Source organism: Panthera onca, chromosome F1, assembly GCF_046562875.1.
Source record: "Panthera onca isolate mPanOnc1 chromosome F1, mPanOnc1 haplotype 2, whole genome shotgun sequence".
Lineage (NCBI taxonomy): Eukaryota > Metazoa > Chordata > Mammalia > Carnivora > Felidae > Panthera > Panthera onca.
Genome location: NC_138355.1, coordinates 4022986 through 4038757, shown reverse-complemented (window position 1 = coordinate 4038757; position 15772 = coordinate 4022986). Strand labels below are relative to the sequence as shown.

Here is a 15772-nt window from a genome sequence, read left to right as displayed (position 1 = left end):
GAAATTCACAGATGACTTTTTAAAATTCTTTTGAATTGAGGGAGAATAAATATGTCCATTTTCTTTTGCCTACAGGGAGTTCATTTATGGGACTTGCAAGACAGAGTTTTAGTAAGAAAGTATCAAGGTGTCACGCAAGGGTTTTATACAATTCATTCATGTTTTGGAGGCCATAACGAAGACTTCATCGCTAGTGGCAGCGAAGGTAAGTTGTGTGCACTGTTGGAGCGTGTGTACGGGTGGGGTGGGAGCTCGGTGACCGTCTCCGTGTGTGAAGGTGGCCGTGTTGCCGGGCAGATTCAGGGTGTTAACACGGGTAAAAATCGTAAGAGAGCGCTGGTCACGCTTGGTGCGTGCGTCACATCAAGGTTTACTTAAATCCAAACTCTTTCAAATGCCGGCCTGCTCTTTTCATGAGGCTGGTGGCATTCAGAGGTTAGTAGGATCTAAAAAGTCTGGTTGCTTATGATGATTTAGCTGAACTTAGACAAAATTGATGATCGCTAAATCTTTAGTGGTTTTGTAATGGCCGAAGAGAACAATAGAGTTTGATAATTCTTACAGTCTCAGAAAAGCTGAAGTTCTAGAAGAGTCTCTACTGCCTTTCAGAGTAAATGTGCTCTCCAGTTGGCTAACATCAGTGTTTCAGGCAGGCTTGTTCCCAAAGTAGTCCGGTTTAAGAGAGAAATTGTTTAAAATATGCAACATAGATAGGTGAGTAAGTACTGAAAGTTAGTGTACCTTTTAAGGTAATAGAAATACAAGTCGTGGGAAATTACTGAAAATTTTCATTGGCCACATTGAGTACCCACTCTACTGTTTTAAGTACTAGGGCAGCAAGTTATTTAAGTCACTTTTAAAAATACTGAATCTAGTTTTACAACCTAGACCAAGGTACTGGATTATGTTGCTAATGTTCCATGTTTGCTACCCCCCTGTCTTGTCAGTACACAGAGGATCACAGAGTAACACAGGAGTTTTTCCTCTGAGTATGAGATGTACTTACGAACCAGAACAGGGCCGCCCCAGGTGGCTCTGTCGGTCAAGTGTCGGACTCTTGATTTCCGCTCAGGTCATGTTCTCACGGTTCATGAGTTCGAGCCGCGCATTGGGCTCTGCACTGACAGCATGGAGCCTGCTTGGGATTCTCTCTCCCTCTCTCTCTACCCTTCCCCCACTTTCACTCACTCTCTCAAAAGTAAACTTTAAAAAAAAAAAAAGAATCAGGACAAAGACCTTTAGGGATTCATATGAAGCGTACGAATTTATCTGTTGTTTCTTCCACTAAAAAAAAAAAAAAAAATCCGATCAGATTGAGAAGAGTGGTTTGTAGGTGACACTTTTGAAAAGTTTATGTCTTTGCAGTTAGAAATCCTTTTTTTTTCCTGGTAGTTTAATCATTTGTTTTCGCCCGGATTCCGCCTTGGCTCCTACTTTGACACGGTCCACCCTTGGGAAGCCTTCTGCCTGCCTGTCCACTTCCCCCCGGGTCTCTCGCAGCCCTGCTCCCCCTCTTCAGCCTCACAGCCCTTCCGAATGGCACACGTGCCCTAGAAATGCCCGGAGAGCCGTCTGGCCGCCTCTGTCGCCAGTGACACGGTCCTTCATTCTAGGCCCCGAACAGACTTTGAACTAACGATGAACACTGTGAGCACAGCACAGTATGTTCTATTCGGGGCTACAAGTGACACACACCTGAAACAGCGAGACGCGCGTTCTCAAGTCCGGGTGGTAGAGCGGTTCTGAAAACGTCCTCAGCACCAAGCGGACGTAGTGAATGTCTCCTGTCCCGAGACGGTCACATTAATCCACCTGTCGTTCGTTTGCAAGGAAAATATTTCAAGAACCTTCCAAATCCCCAAACACGTGAACAGCAGTATAAAATAGAGCAATGAGGAAACCTTTTCCCAGAAGAGTTCTGCTGTCGCTCAAGCGTGTTCATTGTGCTGGTGATATAAAAAAAACTTGCTTTATTTTTTTGCCCTTGCATGAGCTGTGGGTGCCCTGGACGGTGGCAGCCGGCAGGGCTCGGTCAGCAAGCCGGTGGCTCTGACCCTGAGCCCTGCCTCAGCCGCACACTCCGTGGGTGTGTGCTCACAGAGTGCTCCCCACAGTAGGCAGGCACCTTCACGCTCCTCGGACCTGTGGTGTCCTTCTTGGGAGCTCCTCCAGTTCGGGGGGAAGCGTGGCTAATCTGCCGGTCTTTGTCCGTGTTTTTTCTTCTTACGCCAGGAGAAACGATGGAGCAGCATACGCCTTCTAGGCGAGCTCCGCTAGTTCTCCTGCGGGGGTCTCCGCTTTCGCTTCACACACGCACGCAGGATGCTCAGAGGCAGCCCCAGCCTCACGTCGTCACGTTAGACGTTCTGAAGCCAGGACGTCGTCCTTTTCCATAAAGGACTGACCGCCCCCCACCAGGAGCTCCCACGCTGGCCACTAGTGGCCCGTCTTGAGGTTGAATGCTTTTCTGACTCAGCCAGGATTCTGCCCTCTGTTTAAGGACCATCACTTCATGCTAACACGTGGTGTCTCCTCTGTGCCAGGCTCTTTTCAAAACTCTGTTCCATACACAAACTAATTTTACCCTCGTGCGTGATGAGGTAAGTCCAGTCCCTCCTTTACGGCTGCAGTGTCGCCAGGAGCGGGTTATGTGTCCACAGCAACGGGGCTGGTCGGTGGTGGGGGGTGGCCAGGCATTGAGTAGCCGCGGCTCCGGAGCCTCCGCTGTCCCCGAGCCCGGAAAGGGCGTGGGCAGCACCGTGTAGGCCCAGGACACGGTGTCCGGGACCTAGTGTGCGCTAAACACCCTGCGAGGGGTCCGCTGTCACCTGCGTCATTGCTGTTGCTGAATTTGGACACATAGTTTTTCTGTCACGTCCGGTTTCCCTAGCATTTATTGTCTCTGTCCTAGGTTTGTTCACGTCGGAAGATCTAGACTGTTGCTCAGGTCTTACAGAACGTTGCAGATTCTGTGATGACTTGAGGGCTAATCAATCACCTTTAACAGGGAAAATGTGTATTTTATTAAAATGGCTTTTTTCGGAAGGTAATTTATTGAGCTGCTCGTGGCACATCTTGATAATCACATCACATGTTCTGTGTGTAACGAATAATAAATTGAAGGTCAGTAGGGCAACTCCCTAACTTTTCTTTGAATTGCCGTTTGTTCAGATCACAAGGTTTACATCTGGCACAAACGTAGTGAACTGCCCATCGCGGAGCTGACAGGGCACACGCGCACAGTCAACTGCGTGAGCTGGAACCCACAGATCCCATCCCTGATGGCCAGCGCCTCCGACGACGGCACTGTTAGAATATGGGGACCAGCACCTTTTATAGACCACCAGAATATTGAAGGTAACCCCACTGCACGGCAGCCAGGCTCCCTCCCGGTGGAACAGGGCCCCACTCGTTGTAAAGTTGCAGGACTTTTAAGCGTGGGACAGAATTTATGTTCTCCCTCATTTAGAGGCTGTATACGCTCTCCCTTCACAGGAGTGTAAGCAATGTGAGAGGCGGGGGGTGGGGGGGGTGGGGGGTGTGCACGTGTGTGCATGTGTGTGCGCGGTGACAGTGGGGAGAATAAACTGGAATGTGCCACCTCCTTCATATCCTCTGGCTGTGGTCAGTTCAACAGCCTATGGAAAATCATCTTGCTTCATGATGCAGGAAGCATTTTATATTTTTATACCCACAAGAACTAGCCATTATCCAAAACGTGAACCACTTTAGAACGATCTTGATTATGGATTTTACTCTTAAAAATAAACCCGTATGGCACCACGTGGCACCCCAGCCCCTGTGCAGAGGAGAGGGAAGGAAACTGAACTTCCCCCGTACCTTGGGGCCAGGCAGCATGCCGGCCTGGTCGTTCGTGTGCGGTCTTGCACAAATCCTCCTGGCCCTCCGAGAGACATGTTTACCCTCAGTTCTGGAGGGTTCCAGACGGAGTTGGGCCAGGCCTCACTCGAGCGCTGCCGGCCTTCGAGTCCCGAATCCAAGAGGGTTTTCTCACGACCTTGGAACGCTTGGTAACGAAGCAGGCCCAGAGCGAGGAAGTGAACAGTGAAGGACAAGGCTCCGTTGAGCAAGACATTGTGGCTGGAGGGAAGACGTGATGAGAAGGTTTATGGAAAGGACTTAACTCCGCTTTCACACAGAGCAGGTGAAGTGTTTTGTTTGCTTAGAAGGAAGTCCCTGACCTAGAAAACCGAGAGGAGATTTGCGTTCATTTTGTCCCACATAAATGAGCCAGAAAGGCAACCAGCTGCTGTCAGATGAGAGCAGGAGCCTGAAGGACGACAGGGGTGAAGTTTGTGAACCACTGCTGAGTGGTTCAGGGCCCGAAGGGCCGTTGGCCTGTGCGTCACCGCACGGCAGACCCGCTTCCTCAGGGAAAGCCATGAGGACTCAGCCTCCGCTCCATTCGTTGTCGTGTTTCAGTTTCTGGGCCGGGGCTCTGATAGAGACGTTGCATACGTCCGTCACTGGTCGTACGTGCGTTTCTAACCTTATCAGTCATTTGGAATTTGTCTCAAGTAAGATTTGAAGGCGAAGAAGAATCTTCGGTCTGTAGTAACAGATTGACCTTCTAAGTGGATTTATTTTAGACACACCCTTGAGCTTCTCTCTCTATGACAGTGAAGAGCCACTGTGCTGCCGGGGTGGGGGGGGGGGGGTTTGCTTAGTTGATGCGGATGCACCAGATGTAGTGTGGCTCTGAGCTCTGGTCCGGGTCAACAACTCTGCCTTGGGTTTTGGCAACATCGATAGAGCCAGAGACAGATAGCCCTAAAACAGGAAAAATGCTTCTGTGTAACTGGGTATGTGGCTGTTAGGCCTTCTATGTAGCACTCTTCTGGTTCTTTATCCCCCACTTGAAGAAACTTTTTTTTTTTTTTTTTTTTTTTTAATGAACACCTGTTTGGAATAGAAATTTTGAAAAGTATAGGTGAGGCTGAAGAAAACAACCTCCAAAAACCATGACACCCTAAGTAAGATCCTTTTATGATAACGGTAGAGTTCACAGGCGGTGACGCTGCTACAGCCTGGATGGCACGAAAGACCGCTGAGTGTGATTCCGTTTGTATGAAACGTCCTGAGCAGGCATACCCCCAGACACTGAAAGTAGACGGGCTGGGGGCCGTTGTTTGCGGATGAGTGCCAGCAGGCGACGAAAACATTCCGCGGTTGGTGGAGGAGGTGATGGTTGTACAGTCCTGTGGACGTACCGGTAGTAACTGTTGAGTTGTGCGCTCTAAGTGGGTGTGTTGTGTGTGTTGTGTGTGGCTGACCCACAGCCAGAGAGGGGAGGCTGATGACTGCAGACCTTGAGACGGGCAAAGCAAGGCCACGGTCGCAGGGCCGTGAGAGTCTAGTGTGATCGTTCACTTGGGGAACAGAGTAATGGATGTAGACTGTCCTAAGTTAAGACATGATACAAACACTTGGTTTTAATGATTATGGTGGAAATGTCAAGTGTGTGCCTTGGCGTGATTATTTTTCAGTGGGAGTACGGGTTGTCATGTCATGATGCTGATATTAAAACTTACTAACTGGTAACTTTTTTCTTCCCCTCCCCTCTCCCCTCCCCCTCCCCCCCTCCCCCCCCCCCCTCCTCCCCGCCCTCCAAACACATTTCGTCTTGTCTTCATTCAGAGGAATGCAGTAGCATGGATAGTTGATGGCGAGTGTGGAGCAGACGGCTTCTGTTTAACTTAAAATTAGTCGTATTTTAATGGCTTGGGATTTGGTGCAAACAAACATGATTGATAGCTGGACAGACATGCTCGTCATGAAAAAAAGAACCATTTCTGAAGCCCGATTGGGGCCAAACATTTACACCTTGCTTCATAGTAACCAGTTGAGATGAAGCACGTCGTTAGAACGTTGTTGGACGCCATGTTGAATCGCCCCCATCGGTTGTGAAGGACTGTGCTACATTCAGGCTTACCCACCGAACTCCGTATATATATTGTTTTCCCTCCTGCCTTTTGTCTGGTGGGACACCATTCTTGTTGCTCTTCTGTGTAATGAAGTTTAAATGCTTGTTTGGAAAACTTTATTTAACAGTTTAGAAGGCTTGATAGAAGGAGTGCATTAGTCTGAAGAGTACACATTGGATAGGAAAGAATTTCCTTCTTTTGTTTCTCCAAATCTTTCCGCCTTATTTAGCTTGAGATCTTTGCAGCTTGGTTCATGGATTCTAGCCTTTGCCCGTTGCGCAGTAGATACTGATCCAGATGACAAACCAGTGAACTATGTCAAAAGCACTCTCAATATTACATTTGACAAAAAGTTTTGTACTTTTCACATAGCTTGTTGCCCCGTAAAAGGGTTAACAGCACAATTTTTTAAAAATAAATTAAGAAGTATTTATAGGATTAAAGTGACTTCATTTGTATACATTTGGAATCTAAACCAGCTTAAAAAAAAGTTTCCTCTATGACTTAAGATACGCAGTAAAACTGACGCTCTTCCGGAATCCCACATGAGACTTGGTCAGAAACAGAGCTTGGAAGGACATTACACAGGAAATCCAGAGTAACCCCTTGGAGGTTCCCCCCTTTTGTTTTTTTTTTCCCCGAAGGAACATCAGTACCTGATGTCGAAGAAATTCAAGATTCCAAAAGAGAATTTTAAGCCTGTACCAACAGGAGAGCTCGGTAGTGAGTCAGTGTAGGCTTTCCGCAAAGCACGTTCCGAGCTGTTCCCGGCTTGGAGGTCTGCTCTGGTGGGGTCTGGCACGAGTGGAAAGCAGGTGTGACCACCGGGGAAGTTCATAGCATGACCCAGCGTGTTAGAAGACTCCACAGGCCACAGACCGAAACTGGGTTTCACACCTCATAGTCCTGTGTCTGAACTGCCCGTAACGTTTTGACCTGTCGAGGGACGTACACGTACAGAACGCTCCTTCTCAGTTTTTCAGATCTTGCCATACTGAACCTCATTCCAAACTGGTGCTGTGGGTAGTCTTTGCCTCCCCCTCCCCTGGTAGTTCAAGGAAAGGTTTCCTCCGTGGGAAAGCACTTTTAATCCTGACAAGTTCACATCTGAAAGAAGCCAAAAGCCTCCCGTTCGCATTGTGCTTTTAAACCCCGTAACAGCTGGACGCGGCGTACTTCGTCTCCTTTGGAACCACCTCCCCGTTCCGGCAGACGGTCCGAGGGGACCGCGGCTGTTACGGTGGGGAGAGGAGTGGAGGTGCCCCCGAGATGAGGTTCTGGCGAGGAAAAGGGCCCGTGCCAAGTCCCCTCTGGGGCCCGGGACCCTCAGAGCAGAGCGAGAAGGGCTTGGGTGTCAGGGACTCTCCTGTGGGGGCGGGGACGTCAGGGAGGGGAGACGAAAGAAAAACACAATTGGCCTTAAAATAGCACGGATTCGCCCAAAAGCTCATAGTAAGAGGAAGCGACAGACCGTGTCAGCAGATGATTTTATCAAATTGGTATGTAAAAGATTTCTTTAAGCTCCATTTTGCAGAGACCCCCACTTAGAGAATCAAGAATTCCTGTTTTGATACTTCTAAGTTACGATAACGATCTGTTACAGTTTATCTGGTACTTCATTTTTCTTAACTAAAATTACTTCTTACTTTAAGCTTGAATAAAAGTCTTCATTGGTAACTGTATATAATTCAGTGGCAACTTCTCTCTCCCGCAGTACAGTTAAGTCCAGGCACGTTTTCCGCCCCGAAGCCGTTAGGCAATGCACCCCGTCTCCACAGTAGCATCTCTGACGAACTGTGGGCCCAGAAACGCCACGGCTGCTGACAGATTAGGTCCAGCGCGCTCCCTGAGGTCCGCGCCCGTCCGTGGGCTTCGGCCTCCGCTCCTCCCGCTTCACCCGGCCGCCCCCACGCAGGAGCCCAGTGCTCCGTGGGTAGTTGAGGACCTCTAAAAAAGCGGAATGAAAGGGAGACACGCCGGCCAGGGAACAGAACTCCACTAAGGCGGAGTAACGATGATGCCGAGGCCTCCGGGGCGTTCCCGGGGCCGTGACCCCGCGGCGTCCCGCACACGCGGGTGCCTCGCCGTGCCCGCTCCTGCACCTGCCGCGCGGGGTCCCGTAGGGCAGGCCGGGGGTGGCCCGTAGCTATGAAGTGACCAGCTCCGCCAGGGCTCTAGTCTCTGCGTAGGCTCGAGAGCAAGGGGACGGCCAAGCCGGTACAACGTACTAACGTAGAAACTGAAAAGTACCAATACTTTTTGCACGTAGATCAAAACTAGAGTGGAGAATTTGGGCTCCAAAAATCAGGTTAGTAGGCTCATTTCCATGTGCTTAAAAATGTTTTTGTTCTTGTTGTTGGTTGATTAAGGGCTAGGGCAAGTCTAAAATGGAATGCCTTTTGCCTCCAAACAATCGGTTATCGACAGTACAGTGTTGGATGTGAGGCGGGTGGGGGTGGCGACGGAGAAGTTGGGGGGGGGGGGCGGGGAGGGGTGACAGCTCGCGTCCCTACCCTCCACGTTCCCGCTGCTCCTCTAGGTCAGGCAGACATGTTGTGTTTAAACCAGGTAAGTCGCTTAAACAGGAGATTGTGCTGGCGAGCGTCCCCATGGATTGGCCGGTGTTCGGTGTTCGTGGGTGGGAGAGCAAAAGGGATTACCTAACTTTAAATACAAACTAAGTGATTCAAGTCACCTGCCTAGTTGTAAGGGGAAAAAAAAAAAAAATTCCTAACTCCTTGTCAGTATTTTAGTCTGAAATCCCGCTCGCAGAAATACGATTTTTTCGTTCTTAGGCGTGTTCTCCCTCTAGAGTGGCGTTCCGTGACATTAATAGAAAACCCTTCTTCCCCACCCCTCCCCACCTTGGAATTTTCTTTTTTAGGATGTTGTTTCCTGCACACAAGAACTGACCTAGCACTCTGCTCACGGTGGTAAATATATCGTACATCTCTTGAAAGGGAAATATCTGTCAGGTTCTTTCACAGCAGAAGAATGGCAGCTTTTGAAGGGGGAGGAAAGAAGACATTTTTCTTAATATCCTTTTGGTCCCATCTCTAAAACGTACACGTACCTCACTTTAATGTTTAATTTCTCATTTAGACTTCAGCAACTCTTTCGGCGTTCCTCTCCAAAAGAGTACTTGGGTTTTCAAAACCATCCCTGATTCCATCGAAACTGCTCACTTTAAGAGAAGAGGTGAATTTGAGTTTATTTACACTTAGACACTTTCTAAAAACAGGGTGAACTTCATTGAAATCCTCAGTGCTGTTGAGCTGTTGTCACAGTAGCTGCCCTCTAGTTGCAGAAACAAATCTGTAAAAGCCCATCCCCGTCTACTTAGTCCAGGTAGGCTGGATTGAATGAAACTACTAGTATAAAAACGTGTGCGTGTTGTGTGTGTGCAAGAGAGCGTACCGAACTCATAAAAAGCCCTAGAAACAGCTTCCTGGGCTCTTCGTGTCAATTTTAGGAAGTCTCGTGCACATGTGAAGCGCCCTCTCTGAACTCAAGGTCTGGTTAATACTGGTATATTTTTGTAAGACTCAGATGCGTCCCCACGCGTGACTCAAACATTTGCGTTATCGGGGTCAATGTGCTAAAACGGAATCGTAACATTTTTAGGCACGGATGGAAAAAATGTCATTGGCTCCTTGAAAAACGTGTGTGTGTGGCGAGGGGAAGAGATCCACAAAAGCATGTATGTACTGTAACAAACCAAGCTGTAGAGATCAGGGAAAGAACTTCAGTGTTGATCTCAAGATACCTAAATTGTCAAGATTTACATGGCATTGTGGTGGAACTAGTTAACGCTTAGAGCTTTCGGTATGTAATAACTATTGCTATGGACTGATTCAGTGTTTCAAAGGATTGTGTTCTCAAATTTGGGGGAGTTCTGGTTTTTTGTTTCTGGGTTTTTTTTTTTTTTTTTTAACTGCCTCTCAGATTATATTTAGTAGTTTAAATTTCTTGGCTTTATTATTTCATTAAAGCATAAAAAACTTCAGGTCTCCGGTATTTATTTTCACTTGTTCTACTAATTATTTACAAAACATTCTTTGTTAACTTTTATTTTATAAATGTGTAGTATATTAAGCGTCTTTAAAATTTTGTTCAATTGAAACTACATTAACTTTGATTTGCTTTACTGGGATTTTTTTTTTTTTTTTTTAATACACCTTTTCCATGTCAGTGCGTAGCACTTACCCAATTGTTTGTATTCCCTTTCAATCCAATAAACAGAATGAATAAGAAATTGTTGCTGTGTTAAATCTCCTAATATCCACTCATCTGAATGCTTACATAGTATGACTTTTAACCTAAAACAATGGATTTGCTGAATTTGACTTTCCTCTGTTTCCCTGGAGGTTGTTTTTAATGTTTACTTTTGAGAGAGCGCAAGCAGGGGAGGGGCAGGGAGTGGGGAAACCGAATCCAAAGCAAGCTCTGCGCTGATGTGGGGCTCGAACTCACGAACCACGGACGAGACCGTGACCTGGACCGAAGTTGCTGAAGTTGGACACTCGACCGACTGAGCCACCCAGGCGTCCCTGGGACGTCTTTTGTAAAGCGCAATTGTGTAATCGTGGAGGGATTAGTTTAGAAAAAAATTTAAGGGATACTTGCATTTTAAAGGAATCACATGCCTGCTCCATTTTGTTCAAAAGTGTCACTGCATCTGAAATTCGTCATTAGGAGTTGGATATGTTGATTAGTGGAGAAAATATGCTTCCAGTTTGAGATTAAGATTTATTTCCTGGGGCACCTGGGTGGCTCAGTCGGTTAACAGTCTGACTTGGGCTCAGGCCACGATCTCGTGGTTCGTGGGTTCGAGCCTCACGTCGGGCTCTGTGCCGACAGCTCGGAGCCTGGAGCTGCTTCGGCCTCTGTGTCTCCCTCTCTCTCTTACCCTCCCCCGCTCATGCTGTGTCTCTTTTTTCAAAAATGAACATTTTTTAAAAGTTGAAAAATGTATTTCCTCACGAATAATTTGGAGGATTTAAACATTTCCATGGAGAAAGCATTCAGTGTGCAAACCCACTGCACAGCTGTGCTTCCAGAGAAAGGGAAAGAGCTGTAAGGTGCTTCCGGCCAGCGGCAGCATCCTGCACAGAAGGACGTTCACCTGTGACAGGCCAGCACCAGGCAGGCAGCTAATGGGGGGCTGGCGGCCGCCAGAGCTGGGCTAGGGCGATCTACGTGTTTTCTTTAAGTAAGGTGCTCCTTCGCGGATTTGGAAACCCCCAACTGTTCGTTTACACGTCAGCTCTTGTGTCAGAGCTCGATATCCGGCATGGAGAATTTTCCAGCCTTCACGAATCTGAGCGTGGAAGTTGTATTTTTTTTTTTTTTTTTTTTAAGTGTATTTATTTTGAAAGAGAGCACGCATGAGTGGAGGAGCGGCAGCGAGAGAGGGGGGGAGGAAGAACCCCAAGCAGACTCTGCACCATCACCACAGAGCCTGACACGGGGCTCGGACCCACAAACCGTGAGATCATGACCTAAGCCTAAGTCAAGAGTCCCGACCGAGCCCCCCAGGCACCCTGTCTTTTGGCTCTTAAAGCTACAGTTTGCAAAGGAAAACAGGCTTTAAGTGAAGGTGCCCGAGCCTTTCTCAGGCAGGCAGGTGTGTTTCGGTGAGCTCTGTCCCCATTCGTGGGCTTGCATGCAAAGAACGTGCCAGCAAGCCTCAGTCTCCTTATCCACAGAGACCGCCCCCCTCCCCGAGCAAGTATGCCTGCTTTCACTTCTGTCCCTGCTCTCCCTCCTGGCACACGTGCGGGGCCTCGGGACGTCTGTCAGGTGCCAGGTGTGTTCAGTGTGCGTGTCATGTAGTCCCTATGAGCAAGAGAGTCCCTTTGTGCCGGTTATGTAGCCCGGCCTCAGGAGGCGAACGTGACCAAGGGGTGGCGGGCCTGGGGTTCAAATCCCCCTGTGATTCCACAGTCTGCTCTTCTAAACCCGGGACCATGTAAGCGGTTCAGCTTCCAGACTGCGAGTCCCATTTGGGAACACATTTGTTCAGCTGGCGCTCCATGCTGGTGCAGAGCCCGCGCTTGTGACCTTGGCAGTGAGGCCAGGAAGCAGGAGCCCGAGCGGGGAGGGGATGGACAGCGACCAGCCGCGGCACCACGCATCTGTCTGGCCGAGGAGGGAGGTCCCCACGCGGTGGGCACTCAGGCCGCCGTCCAGCTGCTTCCCGTGCTTTTCTTCCGTTCTCCGGTGGCTTCACGGGGCACGGACTCCAGTGCCTGGTTTACAGACGAGACAACTGGGCTCAAACGAACCGGTCTGCAGGCACAGGGCCTCTGAGCTGGGTGCCTCCGAGCGCACGCGCTTAAGCACCGCCAAGAACAAACTCCCTTGGTCCGTAGGTAGCCGCTTACCTTGGACTCAAAACCATTCAAACTTGGCAAAGGTCGGTGAAGATTGGAAGGGCCCGCTGGTTCTGGCTGACTGCGCAGCTCAGAGAAGAAAATGACAGTCTCAAAAGTCTACCAAGAGACTTCTCTCCGCATAAGTAAAGTGGTCCATAAAACAGACGCGGGAAGTTTCATAGAGGAGAGCCCCCACAGTAAGTTTGCGCATCTTCAGAGTGCATAAATTTATAGCGTAGCGGTTAAAATCACGGGTCCTGGAATCTTCAGACCTGACTCTAAATCCGATCACTGGACGTGTGGTGATTTACACAAGTTACTTCACGTCCCCTGACCTGCAGGCGCAGCTAACGGTGTTGGGCGCTCGGCTCCGTAACACGGGGCGTGTGCGGAGTCGCTCGGCAAACTGTGCTTGAAGACGGGCTGAAAAGTCAGCACAGACGATGCAGTCAGCAAAATCCGGAAGATGGAGCTTCTGCACAACACACGACCTGAGCTGACCTGACCTGGGTCAGATGACCCAGCTTCTTCCAACAGATTGCCGGAAAACAAGAGGGAACCTAGCGGAGGAGGAGACATTAACTGGAGGAGATGTGTAAATCTGGTTTGGATCCATGCAAGCGTGAACAAACCAACGGAAACGCTTGCGAGCCAATGGGGGACATGTGAGCACCAACCAGATACTTCGGACCAAGAGATCGCATTTATGTAGGATATCGGTACCGTGGTCGTGTGTTTTCAGGACCCTTATCCTACAGAGATGCGGCCAAAATAGCACAGATGTAATGATGTCTCTTATTCAAAACCATCTGACTTCAGAACAGTAGGGGGAGGGAGCAGATTACGCATAAAACAAGAATACCCATGACCAATTACTGTAGCTGATACAATACAAAATTACCAAATCCCATTAACCAGTCCCTTCACTGTCTTCAAAAGTCAGTATGTTCCCGTGTGGCCACACGAATCCTGACAGGGAGGATGGATGGACAGCCGGACACGTCCCTTTTAATGGGCCCGTCGAGCACGGCGCTCCCCCCACGTGCATCCAGTCTGCGAAATAAACGTGGGATCAGCTGTCAAAGGAGATCCGTTCCTCCTCCGCCCCAACTCTGTCACACTGTCACTGACAGATTATCGATTTCAGTGAACGTGGAGGGGCTCACCGGGGAGCCAAGGTCAGGTCCCGCCAGGGCCCTCGGGGAGTGGGACCTGGAGTAGTTGTCAAAGTGACCCTCCTGGGAAAGGTGCCTGGGGAAGCAGCCTTTGTCAAGGAATTGAAAGAGCAGCTGACTCAGAACCGAGTTACCTCTGAGACCCCCGCAGTCTGGACGGGACGGCCGCAGTTCCCACTGCCCTTCAGCTTTGGGGGACCCTCATCTGGGAATTCAGATCAGTCAGGGCCAACCAAAGAGAATACAGATTTAATTAAAAACAAGTTGATTACTCGCCACCTTCAGAATTTTCACAGAAATTATAGCCAAAAACCACAAGGCTTTGCCCCGGAAGCCAGAATGGCCTAGCTGAATGAGCATCACCTCGCCAGAATGTGTCCGTCTGTTAGCCACACAGCAAACTCTTGGTCCAAAGTACACGTGGCCGGTGGTGGGTGCCTAGGCGGAACCCACAGGGCTTCAGACCCCCTCCTCCAGCTCGTTGCCAGTTCCTGCACAACCAGGACAGCGTTACTCACGTTTGGGGACGGTCACACCCGGCCCGGCAAACTCCGCCACCCCGGCTTCGGGTTTCACGGCCTCCAATCCGGCCTCGAACCCAGTGGGGCCGGGTGGCACCGCTCCATCGGGCCTTCCTGCTGGAAGAGCACCTGGAGAGCGAGGAGGCACAGGGGTGCACGTGTGTTCTGTCCCCAGGGGCCCCAGCTACATCCGGTCTGGCTTCCTCGGCAAACAGCGGGGGCCCCGGGTCTTGCCTTCGCCAACGGACGGGGAAGGAGCGGCCTCGGCCAACCTCGGGGCTCCGAGGTCACCTCTAGCAGCAGCGACGTGGGTCCCCTCCAGGGAACACAGGACACGGACCTGAGACGTCGCCCAGCTTTGAGAGCCGGTGCTTGCCCCTCGCCATCACCTGGGGAAGACCCCCCTAAAAATACACGCCCACGCTGGTCACCGCCGGCCCTGCCGCACGCAAGCCACACAAGACGGGCGGCTGTGCAGTTGTAACCACGGCGAGCGTGTCAGGAGGAAGGGCGCACGGGCTCCTGCCTGGCTCCGAAGGCTTGTGGGAGAGAGGAAACCACTCTGGCCACAGCCCCCAGCACCTGCCAGCTTCCCAGGGCGTCCCGTCGTCTCTGGGCTCTGAGGGCCCGTGCTCTCCCGCAGCTTCGCCGCTTTCAGAGCTCGAGGGGACACCAGGAGCCACGGGAGATGAGAGAGGAAGGCAGAGAACCAGGTTTCTTCTCAAACAGCCAGGTGCCTCCAGAGGAAAAGGTACGAAAAGTACCTTTTCGGTCACAGGTTCTCGGCTCTTTGCCGGCACAGCCACAAATCCTCACAGGGAGGAGGGCCTGTCGGGGCCCGGGAGGCCGGCAGAGCACCTCTCCTCACCCGTCACTGCGGACGCGCCACATAGAGGGTTTACCCCTCGGGCTCTGCCACGGCCAGAGCTTCAGAGAGTGGCGTTAGGGTGCCAGACAGGAGCGACAGAAACGGCCTGGCTCACTTCACCCAGCGGAGCCGGAGAGGTGAGTGCTCCCCGGGGCTCCCACCAACCGCAGGGGCGGCTCGTCCAGATCTCCCACATCACGCATTGGTCATCGGCGCGGTAGCGGGGCCCCAGGCAGAGCGGTGACGGGCTCCAAGGTCCCTCGACGACCCGCCGTTCCTGCTCTAATCTGACGAGCATCTTGTACCAAATCACTGCCCCAAACCCATTAACCCCAAGAACCAAATGCAGCGGGATCGGCTAGAACACGAAAGCAAGACCCGGCTGGAGCCAGTGCGGTCGAATGGGTTTGAGGCGGAGTTTGGAGGCCATGGCTTTAAATGAAAATGCTTGATAATATTTTGCTTTTTTGATTTATTTTCCTTTCTAGAAGCGGGAATTACACCGTACCTGGGCAAATGGCTTATAAGGTTTCACAGATTCTGCAAAGAAATACGTATTTTTTGAAATGTCACTTTCTGTTAACGTTCTTGTGAGAAAACTCAGCCAACAGTCCCATAAACCTTTAAACCATACTGAACGTAGCGAAGCTGCCTCGACAGAGGCCAAAGGGCAACGCTTTCCTCCTCTGCCTGGGTGGCCAGCGGCGCTCTGCACTCTGCCTTTTCTGCTGTCCACAGGCTTCCCTGTGTTTCTGCAGCGGGCAAGGCTGGGGCGGCCGTGCCGTCACTATGTACAAATGCCAGTCCTCGACATACAGACGATGAAAACCACACGTCGGGGTTCAGGCTGACGTGGAGAACCAGAAATCTACAGAAACTCAATTCG

General features: G+C 50.4%; 1 protein-coding gene across 3 annotated transcripts in view; it reads left to right on the top strand.

Moving 5' to 3' along the window:
- WDR26 (WD repeat domain 26) overlaps positions 1 to 9951 on the top strand; it is a 39422-nt gene extending 29471 nt beyond the window's left edge. For all 3 annotated transcript variants that reach the window (XM_060643281.3, XM_060643279.3, XM_060643280.3), the window contains 3 exons: positions 76 to 205; positions 3172 to 3357; positions 5659 to 9951. In XM_060643281.3, coding sequence (XP_060499264.1) covers positions 76 to 205; positions 3172 to 3357; positions 5659 to 5684 — 342 coding nt within the window. In that variant the 3' untranslated portion in view covers positions 5685 to 9951. The remainder of the gene's footprint in view (positions 1 to 75; positions 206 to 3171; positions 3358 to 5658) is intronic.
- Positions 9952 to 15772: the final 5821 nt, after the last annotated feature.